Genomic DNA, 20752 nt, shown 5'->3' on the forward strand with positions numbered 1-20752 from the left:
ACCTTACAAACATATTAAAACAAAAAGAAAGAAAGGGAAGAGAAATACACTTATGGGAAAAAACAATGGGGAGGGAGAGATCCATGTACTTCAGAGAAGCTATGAAGTGCAATTGAAATAAGGCTCCTGAACATCTTCAAAACTGGCAGTTCTCAACCCAGATCCTTGGGACACACCCAGGCAGTCCAGGTTTTCCGGATGCCGACAATATGCAGGACATAGTACATGCAAAAAAAAAAATCTATTTCCTTTGTATGCCAATTTACCTCATGCATATTCTTTATAGGTTTCCTGAAAACCTGATTGGCTATTGGGGCATTTTCAAAACACAAAAAGTCCAAAAATTGGCATGTGGATGTTGGATGGTTTGCAAAAAAAACCGAACAAACCCCAAAGTGCCAATCATTGAAACAAACATTTTGCGGGAAGTTCACCCTCTAAAACATTTTAGAGGCATGATTTGGATAGGCTGTGGGCCAGGTTAGACTTGGATGTTTTACGGTGATAATTGAACATTTTGCAGGACATCCTAGACAGAATTTAAAGATGTTCCGAATTAGACCTGTTTTAGAAGCATCTAAGTGTGGAAAAGGTACCCAAACTGACCAGATGACCACTGGATGGATTAAGTATTGACCCCGAAGGCTGAAAGAGAAAGCAAGAGGGGGCTAGGCCTTCAAACAAACCACACTTTAATAGCAACCAGTAAAGTCTATCCAAACAAACATAGGACTCGACATGGGCTGCGTTTCTGCATCTGGAGTCTAGGAGGTTCATATGGGATGTCAGTGCCCACAACACAAATCCACATCGCATAATATACCACAAGCAGCAGCACAAAATATAACAGCAATAGAAATTTTGTGGTATATTATGTGACGTGGCTTTGTGTTGTGGGCACTGATTTATCCCATATGAACCTCATGTCCTGTGTCGAGCCCCATGTTTGGATGACACATTTTGGATAGACTTTACCGGTTGCTATTAAAATATGGTTTGTTTGAAGGCCTGGCTCCCTCTGCTTTCTCTTTCGGACTTCTAGGACTTTGTGCAGAGTGGACTTTTCTCTGTTTGTATTTAAATATTGACCCCCCTCGCTCTCCCAGTTGTCACTAACACCATCCGATCTCCCAAAATATGAATTAAACAGTACATACCTGTCTATAGAACAGCAGCATATGATATGAGAAAAGTTAGTAGAGCATAGCACAGGTGTCTTAAGTAGCCTAGTGGGTGGACTAATGAGCCATAGAGAGGAAGTCCCAGGCCCATAAGACACTCTTTACTACATTTATGGTGGAAAGTGTGAGGCCACAGAAATATCCAAGATGAAAATGTCTAAATTTAAACCATTTGAATGTGGCAGCGACCAGCATTATAATGGACTGGCCATGTAGACATCTCAATAGAGCATTAGGGCACCTTAGAAGGCACTGATGTAAACTTCAAATAAAGGATTGCAGATATACATCTCACCTAACTCCATTATAATTTATGGTGAGCCCTCCAAAATTCCCCCAATACCTTTATATCCACCTGTCTCCCATCCCAATAGCCCTTATGGCTGCATGTGGAACTTGTACGGCAGTGTAGTAGAATTTTGGTGGGGTTTGCTGGGCTCGCACTTTCCACCATAAATATAGTAGTTAGAATGTCTTATGGACCTGGGTCCTGCTCTCTATGGCTCATTAATCCATCCACCAGACTACTTAAGACACCTGTGTGATGCTCTACTAACCTTTCCCATACCAGATGCTGCTGTTCTACAGACAGGTATGTACTTTTTTTTAAGGGAGGGGGGAACACATCTAAATGGTGCCTATTTGGACATTTCTAACTTGGGCTCTTTTTTGGTTGCAAATAACTAGTAGACCTTCTAGCAGCCTAGATATCCAAGAAGGGGATTTGGGGGGGTGGGGGGGGAATATATGGATGTTTCTCCATCTCCAACTTTGGATGTTTTGTGGAAAACACCTAAATTTGGACTTGGACGTCCTATAAAAAATGGCCCTCTGTGTCATAAAGACTGGATTGAGAATCCCTTTCCTAGTCACTGTTCTTTATGAAATTTCAGATTTCTGTGATGGTTTTTGATTGCTTTTTATACCATTATCGTAGCTGAGGATGATTTTGCCACAGTAGTTGCAGGACTACTGTAGAATCATCAGCGATTGACGGTATATAAATTTTGCCAATCTTAATATACTGTGATTTAGAAACCATCGAAGCACTTTATGAATCAATAAGAGAACAAAACTGAGGAAAGTCTAGGAGAAGATAAATATTTCTTCTCACATCTGGGTTACTGAGGTTCTCTTATTAGAAGCATGAAGAGCTGATCCATAACTCTGACATGATTATGCAGTCTGTACAAACTTGAGATTGTATAACTCTTGAGGGGAAGGGATGAAGAGGGATTTGAAAACATTGTTATAATTGAAGGGAGTGGAATGTTACTCTTTTGTCTTGTTTAGCAAGCTGTCCCAGGCATGTGCTAAATCTACCAGAAAGCTAAACTTCGGGCACACATACAAACGCAGAAAATCCTTATATCTTTTCTGAAATATATTTTATTGCACAAATAGATTTACTCATTTAGCAGTTTTCCTCAGAGGTTTGTTCCCCTGGACTCGGGCTTCTTCATCTACTAAAGCAACATTCTGGATGAGAAATTGGAAAGCAGGAGAATAGTCCAGTAGAGTAGAAGGTTTCAGAGCTGGGTTGCTGAAGCACCCTGCATGTGTTCGGATGGCTTCAAAGAGGTGAAAAGATAATTCTATGTTAGGGGATAGGTAGAGCTATGTGTTTTGCTGATGGATGCAAGAAGGACAGTGCTTTTCTCTCCAGACAGAGTTCTCGCAAGGTCAAGGGAAGGGCAGAGTCAGAGGCTAATAGGAACAGCACCAGGTAGCCCTGGAAGTAAAGGTGAGCCAGAAGCAAGACCAAGGATTCAAACTTAGGTGAGAGAAGGAGGGAGGTGGTCTTAGACCACTGACAGAGAAGCTCTTACAAGTAAGCAGGAGTGACTGCAGCATGTGTAAGACTACCTTGCACACAACGCCTGGCTCATATATCCTGGCAAAACATAGCTAAAGTAATAAAGTTATTTGAAATTACTGAATTACATAAGGCATATCTTGAGCCATCGCACAAGTCTCTATAGTTGTGGAATAAAATTGCACATCAACATTATTGCGTATCTCCACTGTTGGTTTGTTTATGACTGAACTGTGGAGGTTTTTTCTTGCTATATCTTGGAACCCTGTCACAACCATGGTAAGGCTGCCGGGGGCATAACAGTTACTGTGTTATGGGAAAAGTTAATAAAAGTAGTTGTTCATCACTCTTTTATACCCTAAAACATTAAATCTCCTAAATGAAGGTGTTTTGTAATTACATGCAAGATTGCCTAGGAAAACTATTTTCATCAGTCACCACTTTAAGTGTATTTTAGAATATTTTACAGAAAGAGTGCAGCACTCTGTTGCTGAACTGAAAGAAAATAAATTCATCAAATATGTTAATGTCAACTGATTTTATTTTTTAAACTTTTCTTCTTTAGAAACAAATTATTGTGGATCCTTTGAGCTTCAGTGAAGAACGTTTTAGGCCTTCCCTTGAAGAACGCCTGGAGAGTATTATTAGTGGAGCAGCTTTAATGGCAGATTCATCCTGCACACGTGATGACCGACGGGAGCGGATAGTTGCTGAGTGTAATTCAGTTCGACAGGCCTTGCAGGATTTGCTTTCAGAGTACATGGGAAATGTGAGTATCAGAAGTTTATTCTTAAGTCCATGGTGGCTTTTCAAGTTGAAACATCTGATGAAATGCAGAACTGTAATTTACATACTCAAACTCTCCCAAAGGTACATAGCTTTCAAAGAAAAAGGTTTAGTGTACTTTGTTTAAAAAGTTGTTGTACTTCTGTGTTTAGGTATCTTCTGTTCCAAATGATGAGCTTCATTAATGTCAAAAACAGGCCAGTTCAAACAATTTACTTTAAGGCTGTGTATCTTCTAGGCTGACCGTTGACCCTGTCAGTTTCCCGTCTTCATTTCCTGTATATAGCCTGTCGGCTTCTGGTATATTGGGTATATCTTTGGTAAATACAAACTGAAAAAATGTGTTCAGTTTGTCGGTGATGGCTTTGTCCTCCTTTAGAGCACCCTTTATTCCATGGTCAACCCACTGCTTCCTTCACGGGTCAATTCCCTTTAATATATCAAAACAACGGCTTAAAAATTTTTGCCTCCTTGGCTATTTTTCATCAGTCTCTTTTGGTCCCTCTCGCCGCCTTATGGCACTTATTTTGATGTTTGAGCTTTTTCCAGTTTTTGTCCTTTTCCATTCCTTATATGAAGTCTTCTTGTCTCTGAGGAGAGCGACACGCTTGATAAAAGGGATGGAAAACCTCTCATACGCTGAGAGATTGGAGAAACTGGGTCTCTTTTCCCTGGAGAAGAGGAGACTTAGAGGGGATATGATAGAGACTTATAAGATCATGAAGGGCATAGAGAGAGTAGAGAAGGACAGATTCTTCAAACTTTCGAAAAATAAAAGAACAAGAGGACACTTGGAAAAGTTGAAAGGGGACAGATTTAAAACGAATGCTAGGAAGTTCTTCTTTACCCAACGAGTGGTGGACACCTGTAATTCGCTTCCAGAGGGCGTAATAGGGCAGAGTACAGTACAGGGGTTTAAGAAAGGATTGGACAATTTCCTGCTGGAAAAGGGGATAGAGGGGTATAAATAGAGGATTACTGCACAGGTCCTGGACCTGTTGGGCCGCCGCGTGAGCGGACTGCTGGGCATGATGGACCTCAGGTCTGACCCAGCAGAGGCATTGCTTATGTTCTTATGTTCTGATCGCTTCCTTCACTACTACAGTGAGCCACGCCGGTTCCTTGTTCTTTTTCCTCTTGGAACCCTTGTTGATAAACCAACAATGACCTACTTGTAGCTATGTGTTTGAAACTATGACCTAACTGTATTAATAGTTGTACTGACCTACCTGTTCTAGCAACCCTATTGAATGTCTGTGTCAATCTGTCCATGGTAACTTCCTGGGTAATTGACACCAACTTCTTGTAATGTAATCCAACTGAATAGGTGCAGGCGGAATAGAAAACCTGATTAACATAACATTTACCTGTTCCAGTCCATTTAAGATTTTAATAAACCTCATATTTCTCCACAACTTGTCTTTGCCAAGCTGAAGAGTTCTAACCTCTTTCATCTTTACTTACATGAGAGGAAGTCCAACCCTTTAATAATTTTTATCATCTTTTTTGAAAATCTGTGTGTACATGTTTTTGAGGTGCAGCAAACAGAATTGCATACCACAGAGTCATATAGAGAACATAAGAATAGCCTTACTGGGTCAGACCAATGGTCCATCAAGCCCAGTAGCCCGTTCTCTCGGTGGCCAATCCAGGTCACTAGTACCCGGCCAAAATCCAAGGTGTAGCAATATTCCATGCTACCAATACAGGGTATGCAGTGGCTTCCCCTGCGTCTTTCTCAATAACAGACTATGGGCTTTTCCTCCAGGAACTTGTCCAAACCTTTCTTAAAACCAGCTACACTATCTGCTCGTACCACAACCTCTGGCAACGTGTTTCAGAGCTTAACTATTCTCTGAGTGAAAAAAAATTTCCTCCAATTGGTTTTTAAAGTATTTCCCTGTAACTTCGAGTGTAGCCCTAGTCTTTGTAATTTTTGACAGAATGAAAAATCGATCCACTTGTACCTGTTCTACTCCATTCAGGATTTTGTAGAGGCCTTTATGTTCTTTGTTTTTATTCTTTTTCTAATTTGTAACATTCTGGAAATTTGTGGTGACTTTTGCTGCACACTGAGTGGATTAGAATATTGTGTACAATTCTGGAGACTGCACCTTCGAAATTATATAAACAGGATGGCTGCTGAAATGATCAGTGGTCTTCGTCATAAAGCATATGGGAACAGACTTCAAGACCTCAATATCAATACTTTGGAGGAAAGGCAGGACAGTGGAGATATGACAGGCATTTAAATACCTATGTGGCATAAATGCACATGAGGCGAGTCTCTTTCAGTTGAAAGGAAACTACGGAATAAGGGGGCACAGAATGAAGGTGAAAGGGGATAGACTAAGATGTAAGCTCAGAAAATGCTTTTCATGGAAAGGGTGGTGGTGCTGATGAAAAATGTTTCTGAATTCAAGAAAACTAGGGATAAGTACAGTATTTCCATAAGACACACCCTAGATTTAGAGGAGGAAAACAAGAAAAAAAACATTCTGAACCAAATTCTCCCTGCCAGGCTCTGCACCCAACTGCACATTCCTTGCCAGGCTCTGTACCCTGTCCCCTTTCTCTGGTGGTCTAGTGGTAGGCAGGGACAGGGCACAGAGCAGGCAGACCTAGTGACAGGCAGGCAGGTAGGCCTAGTTGCAGGCAGGCAAGTCTCATACTCCCCACATCCCCCCAAGTACCTTAAATCATCCCCCCACCTACCCCAGTACCTTTTTTAATCATCTCCCCCTTACCTTTAATCATACCCCCTTGTACCTTTTTTTTTTTTTTTTTTTTTTTTTACCATAGCCCCCTTTTTAATCATATCCCCCCTTTGTACCTTTTTTATCATACCCCCTTGTACCTTTTTTTTTTATCATATCCCCATGTACCTTTTTTTTAAAAAAAAACAAACAGTACCTTTTTAAATTCTTCCCTCCCTCCCTCCATGGCTTCTTACTGCAGAAGGCACGCGAGTCAGGAGCCTGGAGGTCAGGCGCAAGCTTTCCGTGTTCCTTCCTGGCCCCGTGCCATTTTCTGAATGGCTGCCAGCATTTCTCACAAGTCCCGCGAGAACTGCCACCAGCCATTCAGAAAGCGGTGCAGGCCCAAGCGGGAGCGTGTAAAGCTTGGGCTTGACCGCTGCACTCTTGACTCGTGAGCCATGGAGGGAGCCACTGGACCTCCAGGCTTGAAAAACGGCGGTGAAGACAGGTGGCAACAGCAGCGGCGGGGGATTTGTTTTAAAAAGGTGTGCGGGTGCAGCTGCGACAAGGGGGTTTGTAATTGTACGGAGGGCGGCGAGGCGGTGTTTAAAAAGCTGGTTGGGGGGTTCAAATTTTTCACCTTTGCTTCATAAGACGCACTGAGATTTCCACCCACTTTTGGGTGGAAATAAAGTGCGTCTTATGGAGCAAAAAATACGGTACATTGGCTCTTAAGGGAGAAGAAGGGATAGTAGATGACATGGATGGGCAGACTGGGTAGGCCATTTGTCTTTACTTTCATTTTTCTCTGTTTCAACATAATTTCCATGATAATACTAAATATCTTCCTGGCTTGTGATTCCTAAAGAGACACCTAGCATCATATAGCTATAATTTGGGTAATTCCTTCTAATGTTTGTCACGTTGCATGTGACACATTAAATATCTGCTGACTTCCGGTCTTCATATTTCACCTTTGTGAAGGTATCATCCAAGATTTTTACCTATGCCACATATCCATAAATAGTGAAGCAGCTCCATAGTTTTGGATTGTAAAGACTGCTCAAAGTGCAACTCCTTGCAGGCAGCAAAGTAGACTTTAAGGCTGGTGGCCTGTTGGGCACCAAGATAATGTCATGAGAGCAGTGCACAATACCAGGGGTACAAACTGCATAGTGCTATGGCAGCCCGTGCCTGTGCAAGTTGAGGGAGGGTGAAATGTGAGGGCTTCAGGAAATTTGGAGGAAAGTTAGAACTCTAGTTCAAGTGGGGAATACTATATGCACAGTACATGTGTTGGTGTAGTTGTTTTTTAATCTTATCCTTGTCTATAAGCCATAGATCAGTGTTTGAATCCCTGGCTTGTCCAAGGTTCACCATGCTATGGCAGACAACGATGCTCCCCTCAGCCATTTCCTATTGGCGATCTACATGAATTTTTATATTGAATGTAAACCGCATAGATTCATTTGCCAGTGTGGCATTTCAAATATTAAATAAACTTGGAAACTTAGATGACCTTAGGTGCCACTAGGCCTGATTCTCATAAAAACTTAGGCTCCAGTAATGTAGGCCTTTAAAACCCTTAAAATTTGAACCAGAGTTGATACCACCGATCAATAAAATCTATTACTTGCCAAGGATGCTAAATAAATCTCCTTCTCAGGAAATAGACTTAAAGAACTTAACTGGTATTCTTGAAACATCTCAGGAAGAAGTTCAGTATCGTGGTACTTTGATAGTTTCTTTTGTATTTGAGCAGGACTTAAATATGTTAATGAAAATTTTCTTTCGTTTCTCCCAAAGTTTGTTTATGGGAGAAAAGATTTGGAATGAAATATGTGTATTTTATGCCGGAGCAACTTCGAAGTTTTTTGGATGGTAAAAAGTAATATATAATATAGATTGGAGGGCTGTTATTAGAAATTTGAACCGGATGGAATCACGTTAAGTCTTTTTCTTTTTTTGATACAGATATATTGTTTGAGAGCTCCTTATCTCGTTATGTTCCTGTCTTTGCACATTATATTGAGGTCTAAGAAAGAAGGGCTATTTAATTCTTTATATTTTGCATAATTTACTTTACTTCTTAAAAAATTTCTACAGATTAATCTGTTTACATGGATTTATGCAATATGTGTTCTTGTTTTCTGTAACAAGAGGATTCTTGTATTATAATTTGAAATTCATTAATAAATAATAATAATTTTAAAAACCCTAAGTTTTTTCTTGGGTGCTGCTAGTCACGATACTGTTCACGGCGCCTAAGTGTGATTAACACATAGCCAGCGCTGTTTTTATAGATGTCGGCTGATTTAGGTGCTAGCTAAGCCTGTGTGACCACCTTGCATAAAAATAGAATGGAAATGAGTAAATAAAGGAGATGTGTATCTTTGGCTTGCTACTTTCTTAATGCAGAATCTTCTTTTTGAATGTAGAAGGTTGAGGCTGCAAACTCACTAGTTTTCTAGCAAAGTAAGAGGTTGTCATTCTCAATTTTATCTAGTGATAGATAAGCCCTTATGGCACCCTCTATATCACAGGTGTCAAAGTCGGTCCTCGAGGGCCAGAATCCAGTCGGGTTTTCAGGATTTCCCCAATGAATCTGCATTAGATCTATTTGCATGCACTGCTTTCAATGCATATTCATTGGGGAAATCCAGAAAACCCGACTGGATTCCGGCCCTCGAGGAGGGACTTTGACACCCCTGCTCTATATCAATTCATTATAGATTAAATGGCAAATCTTATGTACATTTTTGAGCCTGTGTGAAGGCACAATTGAAAAATATCCTCTACAATTGCTGTTGCATCTCAAATGGTATGAACTTATGATAAGATTTGCCTCTTTGCAGATGAAATCAAAATCTGCAATAGAGTAGATACCCAAGATGGTGTGAATAACATGTAGAAAGATCTAGTGAAGCTTGAAGAATGGTCTGAAATTTGGCAGCTAAAATTTAATGCTAAGAAAATTTGGGCTGCAAAAACCTGAGGGAACAGTACAGTTTAGGGGGTGAAGAATTTATGTGCATGACGGAAGAGCGGGACTTGGGTGTGATTGTATGTGATGATCTTAAGTGGCCAAATAGGTTGAAAAGGTGACGGCGAAAGTTAGAAGCATGCTAGAGTGTTTCAGGAGAGGTATGGCCAGTAGGAAAAGGAGGTATTGATGCCCCTGTATAAGACTCTGGTGAGACCTCATTTAGAATACACTCCTCCCTCCTTATTCACCCGCGGTTTTGACTATTCGCGGTATTTAGCGTGCTGGCTCCTCCTCCCAAATTACTTCATCCATGCCATCAGCACCTATTCCAAATCAAGTGAAGGGGTGCAAACCTGCCATTGCAAAGGGGTGGGCTAAAGCCTCATTTCCACCTGGCCAAGTGCAACCGGGGCTCATCTCTGCCGGGACCCTCGCACGCCAGGCATCAGCCGCTGCTGCCCCCCTCAAGCTCCTGTTGCCATGGCCTGGACTGGAGCGCCACCCAGCCATTGGCTGAGACTCACGTGAGCGCCACTGGAATTTGAGTCCGCGGCTGTGAGGAGAGGAGACGGGCTGGGCCTGAGGAGGACCCAGAGGTAAGAGTGGCTGCTTGGTGAGGTGGGAGGGGTTGGAGCGACGTGACAGGAGTTGGCGGTGGGCTTCTCTCTTCCCCTGCTCTATAAATGGAGCCAGGGTTAAGGAGAGACCCGGGCAGATGGGGGAGGAGGCGAATAACTTTCTCATATGTTTGTGATTTTATCATATTCTCAAGGGTTTTTAACAGAAAACTGCAAATAACATATGAGAGAGTTATTTGCAGCTATGTTCTGCCCGTAACCACTGTGAATACAGAGGGAGGAGTGTATTGTGTACAATTCTGGAGGCCGCACCTTCAAAAAGATATAACAGGGATGGAGTCGGTCCAGAAGAAGGCTACTAAAATGATGTGTGGTCTTCGTCATAAGGTGTATGGGGACAGACTTAAAGATCTCAATCTGTATACTCTAGAGCAGTGGTTCCCAACCCTGTCCTGGATGACCACCAGCCAGTCAGGTTTTCGGGATAGCCCTAATGAATATGCATGAGAGAGATTTGCATATAATGAAGGTGACAGGCATGCATATCTGCCCCATGCATATTCATTAGGGATATCCTGAAAACCCGACTGGCTGGTGGTCCTCCTCCAGGACAGGGTTGGGAACCACTGCTCTAGAGGAAAGGTGGGAAAGGGGAAATATGATAGAGATGTTTAAATACCTACGTGGCATAAATGTGCATGAGATGAGTCTCTTTCATTTGAAAGAAAGCTCTGGAATGAGAGAGCATAGGATGAGGTTAAGAGTAATCTAAGGAAGTACTTTTTTTTTTTTTTTTTTTTTTTTTACAGAAAGGGTGGTAGATGCATGGAATAGTCTTCCGGTAGAGGTGGTGGAGACAGACTGTGTCTGAATTAAAGAAAGCGATAATGGTTACTGCGGATGGTCAGACTGGATGGGCCATTTGGCCTTTATCTGCCATCATATTTCTATGTAAGGTTAACTCCCCCCCAAAAAAAACAAACAAACAACAACCAACCCATTCACAGAATAGATGCCTTCCTACTGTTTAGTAACAAGCCGTTAAACACATTGACTAATGCTTTTATACTGTCAATGAAAAACGTACTAGGTTTTGCAGTCTCATAACTACTTTTTTTCTTTTGATAGCTTGGTGGTTTTTACTTCAGTTTTTCTTGACATTTTAATGACTGAAGTTGTCTTAACAATTAGAGGTAAAATTTGTTGCAGTCTTATTATGCTAGCTGATTGAAGCAGAACATTTTAGAAAGAAATCTTTGCTGAACATGTTGCCAGTTCATTGACCTTCACACACTGACCATGTCTTCAATATTGTTGGTCTTTGTAGTTTTTAGTGTGCATCGACTGCATTGTTGAACAGTTGGTGTATAGGCTTTCGTTTCAATAATGTTGAGGCTCTAAGAACTGTTTTGAAGAAGTAAAGGGATATTAACATTTTAGATAGCAAGCTTCGGAACTGGAATAGAGGAAATGTATTTTGGGGCTGAATATTAACATTGTTTTATGCTATGGGATAGTCCAACCAGTGCCCAATGGTGTGGAATTTCCTAGTCAAGGAATCGGTTTTTGTTAAATAAGTTTCAGACAATATAAAATTGAAGACACTTGATTAGAAAATGAAACAATTTACATCAAACACATCAAAATATAAAGTTTAGGGTTTGTTTGTTTTTTTACCATTAAATTCATTAATGGTTAGATGAATAAACCTTTCCAAACTGCTTTTCTTTATTTTGTTTTTAGCATTAATTACTGTCACCTGTGTGCCACACAGGATCCAACTCAAATACCGAGGTTACTGAGAATAATGTTTTAATATTATGAAGAGTATTTCTGTATAGTCTTTCTTTTGCCTAGATTGGGGATGGCAGTTGTGTTAGTGTTATGTGACTGCTGCATTAAAAAAAAAAAAAAAGTTTTTGCAACTAGTGGCTTACACCCTCAATGGAAAGTCTATATCAAATTTATTGATTGTATTTTTAGATTTTAAAAAAAGTTTAGCTTTTCAGTGTCTTACATAATTATGTCCAGGAATTCTAAAATCCCTTCAGGATATACTTGCCTTCCACTCCCTAATAATTGTGTTTTGGAAGGGGGAGTTATAGTACGCAGATTACGGTGAGTTTTTATTTTCCCCTGTCAAGGGTACATCTAACCCTGGTGCGCACTTGTTTTGCTTTTTTTTCCTATTCTGTTGCTCAGTCCCACCAAGGAGCAAATTCTAGTATTCCACACTCCTTCACTTTGTACCCCCACATGCTGCCTGCTGCAATTGCTCCTTCATCATTTCATTCTAGCCCTGTTGGCCTCTTGCCCTTCCCAATGTCCTCTCCCCCCCCCCCCCCCCCCACACACACACATGCTCAGCATCATAGGATGCTTCTGCTGCATATCTCAGCTCCTGTACTTGACAATGGTTCTGCTCTTTTTCCTCTTTAGCTTGCTGGGCAGATACATTTTTCCAAACTGTATGCCATCTAGATTACAGAGATGTCTGAACTTTGCTGAATCCTTCCAAGGGGAGGAAAAAAGGAGCAGCGCTGTAGTTAGTACAATAGGCTGAGAAGTAGGAAAGCCAGGGTTTTAATCCCACAGACATTCTTTGTGACCTTGGCTAAGTCATTTCACCATCTGCCTGTGGTACAGACTTAGATTGTAAGCCTTTAAGGGAGAGGAAAATTGCTACTGTATCTGTGTGGCTTGTCTGAAACTATCAGAATGTGTATAATTTTAGAAAACATTTCATAATGTACAGTCTTAATAGTTGGTAATGTCATCTTGCAATCAGAAGCAAACAGCTAGTAAAAGATGCTTATTACAATGCATGGTTTTGTCTGCAGATAGAGTTGGACATGTTGCTGAAAGAATATTTATTTTTGGCTAAACAATGTATCTGCTGAGTTCAGTGGGAAAAGGGCACCCACAATTATTTTCTAAGAGTTAAAAGCATAATCGAATAGTCTCAACAGCTTATAATATAAAGCCTTCAAAAAATACTGCTTTTTAAGCCACAAGTTTTGAACTACCTAAAAACAAAATTGCTCTTCTAAATCGCTATTCTCCTTTGAATCTGGATTCTGGAGTACACATAGCACAGGCATATTTTGCCTGTTGCTGAACCCTTTACCAGAGTCAGGATAATTTTGTTAGAGTAAGTAAAATGGATGGTAATCTTCAACATTAATAAAAGCAGTTAAGAAATGTAGATGTTTAGCTAAACCAAGACCTATTTTTTTCCATCCTATAGCAGTGACAGTTTCTGGTTAATGGTTAGTACATCGGGCTGAGATTTTGAGGAACTGGACTTGAATCCCATTGCAGCTCCTTGTTACTCTGAGCAAGTCACTTAACCCTCCATTGCTCCAGGTATTAAAATCACCTCATATTGTGAGCCCACTAGAGCTAGAAAAGATGTGTACAGGCTGCATATGAGTGCAACTTTAGGCGTGCAACCATCATTGCCTGCATCTCGAGGACCTTATTTTTTCATGAATCTTTCTTTTCAGTACACCACTGCAAATAACTTATGAAATGTTGCAAAATCAAGGTGACACATTTTATAAAGATTAGAAGTGTACATAAATTAGATTTTTAAAAGTTAGTTTTTCTACCCTGTACATATTACACTTCACATTCTTTATATGGCAGCTGTTGACATTTACACTGTCCATAGCCATTAATAATGATGAAAGGCCCTTCATGGGCAGGTTCATATTCATTGTATGGTCCTTGATCAGACGTATTTGACACATGTAACTGTGTTTTGGACCGGAGCTGTCTGTTTTGAATCACTGAGCATTGTCTAATTCTTTTTAAAGTAGGAGGGCAGCATTTTCTGGAGATGAACACTACAAAAATAATGAAAAAAAAAGAAAATAGTAAAGCCATTGTTCCAGTAATTACCTGCTGAGTGAAGATGGCATTGTCAAGCTCATGAGCATATCCTGTAGTAACTGCTGTTCCTGCAATAGTTTGACTTTCTGTATCTTCTACATATGAATTTGATGAGCTTGGTTTCACTGTAGTTTCAGTTACAGGAGTTTTGTAGCTTGTAGTTATGGGTGTAACCACGGCTGATAAATTCCAGCATAACTGAAATCCATAAACAGCATCAAGAATATCCTCTCCCTGGGTGTGGTCTGGGCTGTGGCACAATATTGCATGTTCCCACCGACCTTGGAAGCTGTTCAGCCATGTGGCTAATGCACATACTTTTGAATTACATTCCCAAGGATTGCCTGAAAGGCCCACTGTACTTAATGACTTCAGTGAGCTTAGAATCTTAAAATCCAGCGTTTGTAACTTGTTGTTATCCATAAGGAGTATTTTAAGAGCTGGTAAGGTTTCAAAAACTGTCAATTCAATGGCTTTTATTTCATTTCCAGTTAAATCTAGCTTTTCTAAGGTATCCCAGGTCCACTGCATCCCACATGTCAAATTGCTAATTTTGTTGCATTGCAAGAAAAGCATTTGTAGACCACTTAACCGTAGGAAATGAGCAAAATTAATCTTTGTTAGAAGATTGTGCTCTAGATGGAGCTCTCTTAGTTTGACCAAGCCTGCAAATCCATTGCGAGACAAACTTCGCAAACGATTTGTGCTCAAATCCAGAAATTCCAGACTGCGACAGTCCCAGAAAAGACGAACAGGGATAGTTCTCAGGAAGTTGGATCGCAAATGTAAGGTCTGTAGTTTGCGAAGTCCATAAAATAGTTCTGGATGCAGAGATGCCAACTGATTAAAAGATATGTCTAAATTTTGCAGATTGAGGAGTTGACTAAAAGTAGTATTTGACAAATATGAAATTTTGTTTGAACTTAATATTAATTCATTAAGCTTATACAATCCTTGAAAAGCATCTTCCTTTATAGTTGCAATTTGATTGTGATCTAAATGAAGCCATGTAAGTTGACCAAAGCTTGCAAATTGATCCTGCTGAAGTTCAGATATAAAATTATGTCTTAGTGACAAACCCAGGGAGCCCTTGTCAATTTGGTTTGGCACTGAATGAAAGCCCTGAGAGTCACAATAAAAGAGCAGCTTCTCACAACGGCATTTTAGTGGACAAACCATGCCGAAGGCAGGCAGCACTTCTGAAACCACACTCATTACATATAGTGCTGTCAGCATAGGCGCCCCTAATGGCCACTTGGAATGCAAGCCTGCAGAATATAATTTGGGAGACAAAATGAGTTTCAGATATTTTAATGTATATGTTGATAAAATCTAAACAATAATATGAATTACTTTAACAGTGTTAACCCTTCTAATGCAGAGTTCTGGAAGGTTTATATCACATTACAAGAATATAAATCTGTTTCTTTAGTGAGGACTGCTATTTCACTGAACAGAAACCTCATTTAAAGCAGTAAAATATTCAAAATACAGTTTTTTTCCCATTTCAGAAATCATCTTTCCTATATGCATTTTTCCCTTTAATATCTGACACTACCCCATTCTTTAAAGAAAAGATGAACATATAAACTTACCCATTCTTTTGAGCTCATTGGAGATTGCATTCAGTCTGATTTTTAGACACTTAATATAGTCTATAGAAGCCTCGCAGAGATCTGAATAATTTACAGATTCATGGTATCGTCAGATATTGTTGAACCTTGGGTTGAATTCAGCACACTGGCTATTTTGCAGTGTATTTTTTTGAGTTTGTTTGAATTCCAGTGGCACGTCTTTAATTTATATTTGAAGAAAAGATGAAAGTTTTTTTTCCTCTCGTGACTGCTCAGCTGTTTAATTGAAACGTAAATTTGCCTTCTCACCAGCTGCTAGATCTTTAGCTGTTAACTTGTTGATGGCAGATGGAGACCTTATTGCTCAGAAAAGCTTCTGTAGTAGTGTGAGTGCATACACTGAAAAGCCTTCCAAGGAAACAGTGGACAAATGATTTTGCTGCAGCCCCACAGAGCTGTTTATGAGCTGACGTCACTTGGTGACGTTCCTTTTTGTTTGGGCTTTCCAGAATCTTGGGCTGTGTGTAAAGCACTGAGATGAATTGTCTGATTTAATATCAGAAATCTACAGTATCATAATGAAATCCAATAAAAATAGAACTACTTGTTTTAATTAGGTTTCCAGAAATATAAAGGCTTTTTAAACAAGGCTTTGATGTGCAGCAGTCATCTGGTACAATGTAAATTTTATCTACTATAATTAAACACTAAGCGTGCATGCACACTCCTGCGTGATCCGTAGGTCCATGGCTGGTAGGAGTGCGCATGCATGCTTAGCTGTGCCAGTGGCCGACAGAGAAATTGAAAAGCTCTGGCCTCCCTGCTCTCCACCTCCTCAAGCCATCAAAGCGGCAGTCCTCCATCCAGGAAATACGACCCTACCGGCCAAAGTTTATTTTTAAGTTAAAAGCCGCCGCCGCAGCTCCTGTCACAAGCCGCACCTGTGTCGGAGAAGGCTTCCGACGTAGGCGGGGATCGTGAGAGGAGCCGCGGCGGCACCTTTAAACTTAAAAATAAACTCCAGCAAGGGACTAAGGGAGCCGGCCAGACCGCGGGAAGGGAAAGGGGGGTGGTGACAAGGGACTAAGGGAGCAGGCCAGACCGCGGGAAGGGAAGGTGGGAGTAGGGGGAAATGCTGCTGCTGATGCACAGGGACATGGAGGGGGAGGGAAATACTGCTGCTGTTGCTGCACAGGGAAGTGGGGTGGGGGGGAGGGAAATGCTGATGCACAGGGAAATGGAGGGGGAGGGAATGCTGCTACAGTTGCTGCACATGGAAGGGGGGAGGGAAATGCTGCTCCGGCTGCACAGGGAAGTGAGATGGTGGAGAAATGCTGCTGCACAGGGAAATGGAGGGGGGAGGGAATGCTGCTGTGGGGGGGATAGAAATGCTGCTGCATAGGTTTAACTATAAACCATAAAATAACTTACCTATCATTATTTGTGGTAGGTTGCCAAATGGCCACTACACTGCTAGCGTTTAATTTGCTGTTGAGTTCCAAACTTTAGATATAGATAATATGTATTGGCTGTACTTAATGGTTAGAGCAGCAGGCTGAGAAACAGGGAAACCAGGGGACACTCGATGAAGTTACAGGGAAATACTCTTAAAAACAATAGGAGGAAATTTTTTTTCACTCAGAGAATAGTTAAGCTCTGGAACGCGTTGTCAGAGGATGTGGTAAGAGCAGATAGTGTAGCTGGTTTTAAGAAAGGTTTGGACAAGTTCCTGGAGGAAAAGTCCGTAGTCTGTTATTAAGAAAGACATGGGAAAACCACTGCTTGCCTTGTATTGGTAGCACCTTGGTTTTTGGCCAGGTACTAGTGTCCTGGATTGGCCACCGTGAGAATAGGCTACTGGGCTTGATGGACCCAGTAAGGCCATTCTTATGTTCTTTCTAGTACTATGCTGGTTTTTAAAGATAAATTACTAATTACTAACAATAGCTCTGCAAGTTCATTTTATAATTCTATCAGCACTCTGAGATGTATACCATTTGGTCCAGTTTGTCAAATTGACCCATTATGTCTTCCAGTGTTAGAGATTTGTTTGAGTTTCTCTGGTTCATCAGCATTGAATACCATTTGTGGCACCAGTATCTCTCCTACAAATTCCTTGGTGAAGACCAAAGCAAAGAATTAATTTAATCTCTCCACTATGGCCTTGTCTTCCCTGAGAGCCCCTTTTATCCCTCAGTCATCTAGTGGTCCAACTGATTCTTTTCCCAGCTTCTTGCTTTTAATATAATTAATTTTTTAAATTTTTTAATTTTTTTTAATTTATTCAATTTTCTATATCGTTCTCCCAGGGGAGCTCAGAACAGTTTACATGCATTTATTCAGGTACTCAAGCAGTTTTCCCTCTCTGTCCCGGCAGGCTCACAATCTATCTAAAGTACCTGGGGCAATGGGGGGATTAAGTGACTTGCCCAGGGTCACAAGGAGTAGCGTGGGTTTGAACCCACAACCACAGGGTGCTGAGGCTGGAGCTTTAACCACTGCGCCACACTCTCCCCTGCTTTGTGGTTCTTGTTTTTTTAGGTCTCTTTGCCTTCCTTATTAGCGCCTTGCATTTGACTTCCTCTTCCTTGTGCTGTTTACCATTATTTTCAGTAGGATCCTTCGTCCACTTTCTGGAGGATTCTCTTTTAGCTTTAATAGCTTCCTTCACCTCACTAGTTAACGACATTGGCTGCCATTTGGTCTTCGTTCCTTCTTTTTTAATGCATGAAATATATCTAGTCTGGGCTTCCAGCATAGTATTTCTGAACAACATCCATGCTGGATGGAAATTTTTGACCTTTGCAGATGCTCCTCTAAGTTTTGTTTTGTGTTTTTTTTGTTTGTTTTTTTACCATTCTTGCCTCACTAATCTATTGCATTTCTTTGAAGGGGTGAACGAACATGTGGATAAAGGTGAGCCAGCTGATATTATGTACAGTCACACCTCGGTTTGCGAGTGTTTTGCAAGACTAGCAAAACACTCAAGCAAATCGTGCCTCGCAAACTGAGCATTAACTCGATTTGCGAGGCTCCCCCCCCCACACCCGAGAACTGGCATCACCCGCCCAAACCCTTACCCCAATCTGGCACCAGCACGCACCATCAACCTGCCTCTTTTCGCTGGACTTGATTTGTTTCTATATTTGTAATATTTATATTTCCTATAAGTTAATATTTTCATTGTAGGCTCATGAATTAGGAAAACAGGTCTCGTTTGAATGCTTTATCTGCTCTTCTTTCACTCTGCTTTCTGTAATTTTTTTTCTCCAGAGTTATCCCCTGCACTGGGTGTATATTTTGAGCATTAACATAGAGCCTCTTTTACAAAACCGATTAGTTGAGCCACGATGGTAACTGCCCCAACACCCATGGGGATTTAAAGGGCTTTGAGGTTTTTCAGCATGGCTTTTTAAAGGGGGGCTTATATTGCCCCATTTGACTACTTGATCTGGCTATCCTCCTTACCTGTGGTTTTAAAATGATTCATTTCATTAAAAATCTTCATATTTTCTGTGGTGTATTGATCCTAAATCATCATAAATATGAACTTGATTTGCTTTCGGCTTTGATGTATGCTTATCATTTTTTGCTTGTAAAGCTGTGGCATAAGTGCAGAATCCTAGTTTGTTTTGATTAGACAAGAAATACTGATGGTCTTGTAGTTGCTTAAGAGAGAAAATTTAGTAAATGCAATGAAAGTAGAAATTATGCAAAATCAGGTGCTCTTCAACTATTTGCTAACCAAATGTGATTAAAAATTTTTTGAAGAAGCTCTCCAATTATAAGCCCTACTTATAAATAGGAATTTTGTATTCTTATAGGGCTGCTCAGTTTATAGGCTGTGTCTATTCAGCTGAGTAGTTAAAATATTTTCTTAAATTCTGAAGGACAGATATGTTGTAGCATGAAGTTCAAGATGTGTTGTCTTGGCAAGATAAAGTCAGAAAGTTCAATTGATGGCTTCAAACAGAGCCTGATATCTTTTAGATCTGCTTCTATTGGTTATGGGAGGGTGGTGGGATATAAAGCTTTTAGATACACATCGTGATAGAATTTTCAAGCGATAATGTATTATGATAGTTTGTATTTAATGTACACTTGATGTATGTATTAAAATGAATAAAGATTTTGAAAAAAAAAAAAAAAGATCTGCTTCTATTCCTAAAGCCTGATCATACTCCAGAGAAGTTCAGTTGAAGTTGGCTGCAGAGAAGCCCAGAACATTGGACAATTTGGCAAGAACATTTTCCTGTTATTTATGCTCCTTAATAGAAATAGAATGAGCTACCAAGTTTACATATCTATTTACTTAATCTTTACTTAAAACAATTGTCAAAACAATTGTCAGAATTTGAGAAATATTTTCCCCCCGACAATTTAAATCAATTTCAACAATTATCTAAACTTGTTTACTACTAGAAAGTTCATCTTTCTATGCATTTGATGTTTCTTGCAGAACGTTTGCAGTAGCAATTACAGTGTGCTGTTTGGCATGTCTTTGAGTTTCTGAGCTGGAAACTTCTGATCAGTAAGCCTTTCCATTGTGCCTCGTAAGGGAGACAACCTATTTGGGAAAGAATTGAAGAGGCTGCAGATAAGATTTTTTTTAAAAAAAAGCACAGATACTATGACAACTTTATCTAAACCACAAACTGCTCAATCTTCATCTAGAAAATATTCTGCCTCATCCAATTCCCATTATAACACCAAAAGGCCTATTCTAGGCCTGCTCCTCAGTGACTTTGTGCAAAACAACCTCATTCTTGATCCAAACAGCAGTCACCCTTTTTACTCCTTTCTAGAGAGCATTGCCACCATTCCTCTGACTCTCTTCCTCACAATCTTCCCATCGGAGGCAGATTTATTTTCACCAATTTTGGACTCTTATACCAACGGTAGAGTGGGTGCTTTGAGTTGTTGCCCAAGGCTATGCCCTACACATGCTCAGAAAACCTCCAAACCACTCCCAAAAAGTGTTTCTTTTCAACTCATTCTAGAAGACCCTTCTTCACCAAGAACTCTCAGCTCTTGTCCAGCTACATATAATAGTACTTGTACCTCTGCAGGAGAGAGGCTGGGGTGAGGAGGGGGGTATTCTACCCCAAGTATTTTCTAATACTGGGGGGAAAAAAATCAGAGGTCTTCAACTTATTTTAGGCTCATTCCAGAGCTTGGCGCCAGCTACAGACAGCATTGTTGCCTCAATCTTAACATAAGAGACTAACATCTTACCCT

The 20752-nt window shown here is 40.5% G+C and overlaps 2 protein-coding genes across 3 annotated transcripts in view; one reads left to right on the plus strand and one right to left on the minus strand.

The window, feature by feature from the left end:
• CTNNA1 (catenin alpha 1) overlaps positions 1-20752 on the plus strand; it is a 179110-nt gene that overhangs the window by 73834 nt on the left and 84524 nt on the right. For both annotated transcript variants that reach the window (XM_033927160.1, XM_033927161.1), the window contains exon 7: positions 3563-3766. In XM_033927160.1, coding sequence (XP_033783051.1) covers positions 3563-3766 — 204 coding nt within the window. The remainder of the gene's footprint in view (positions 1-3562; positions 3767-20752) is intronic.
• On the minus strand, positions 13668-18203 carry LRRTM2 (leucine rich repeat transmembrane neuronal 2). The gene is made up of 2 exons (XM_033927655.1): positions 18116-18203; positions 13668-15208 (listed from the first exon to the last, which is right to left on the minus strand). The coding sequence occupies exons 1-2, from the start codon at positions 18201-18203 to the stop codon at positions 13668-13670; spliced, it is 1629 nt and encodes a 542-aa protein (XP_033783546.1).

The sequence above is a fragment of the Geotrypetes seraphini genome, chromosome 18, assembly GCF_902459505.1.
Source record: "Geotrypetes seraphini chromosome 18, aGeoSer1.1, whole genome shotgun sequence".
NCBI lineage: Eukaryota > Metazoa > Chordata > Amphibia > Gymnophiona > Dermophiidae > Geotrypetes > Geotrypetes seraphini.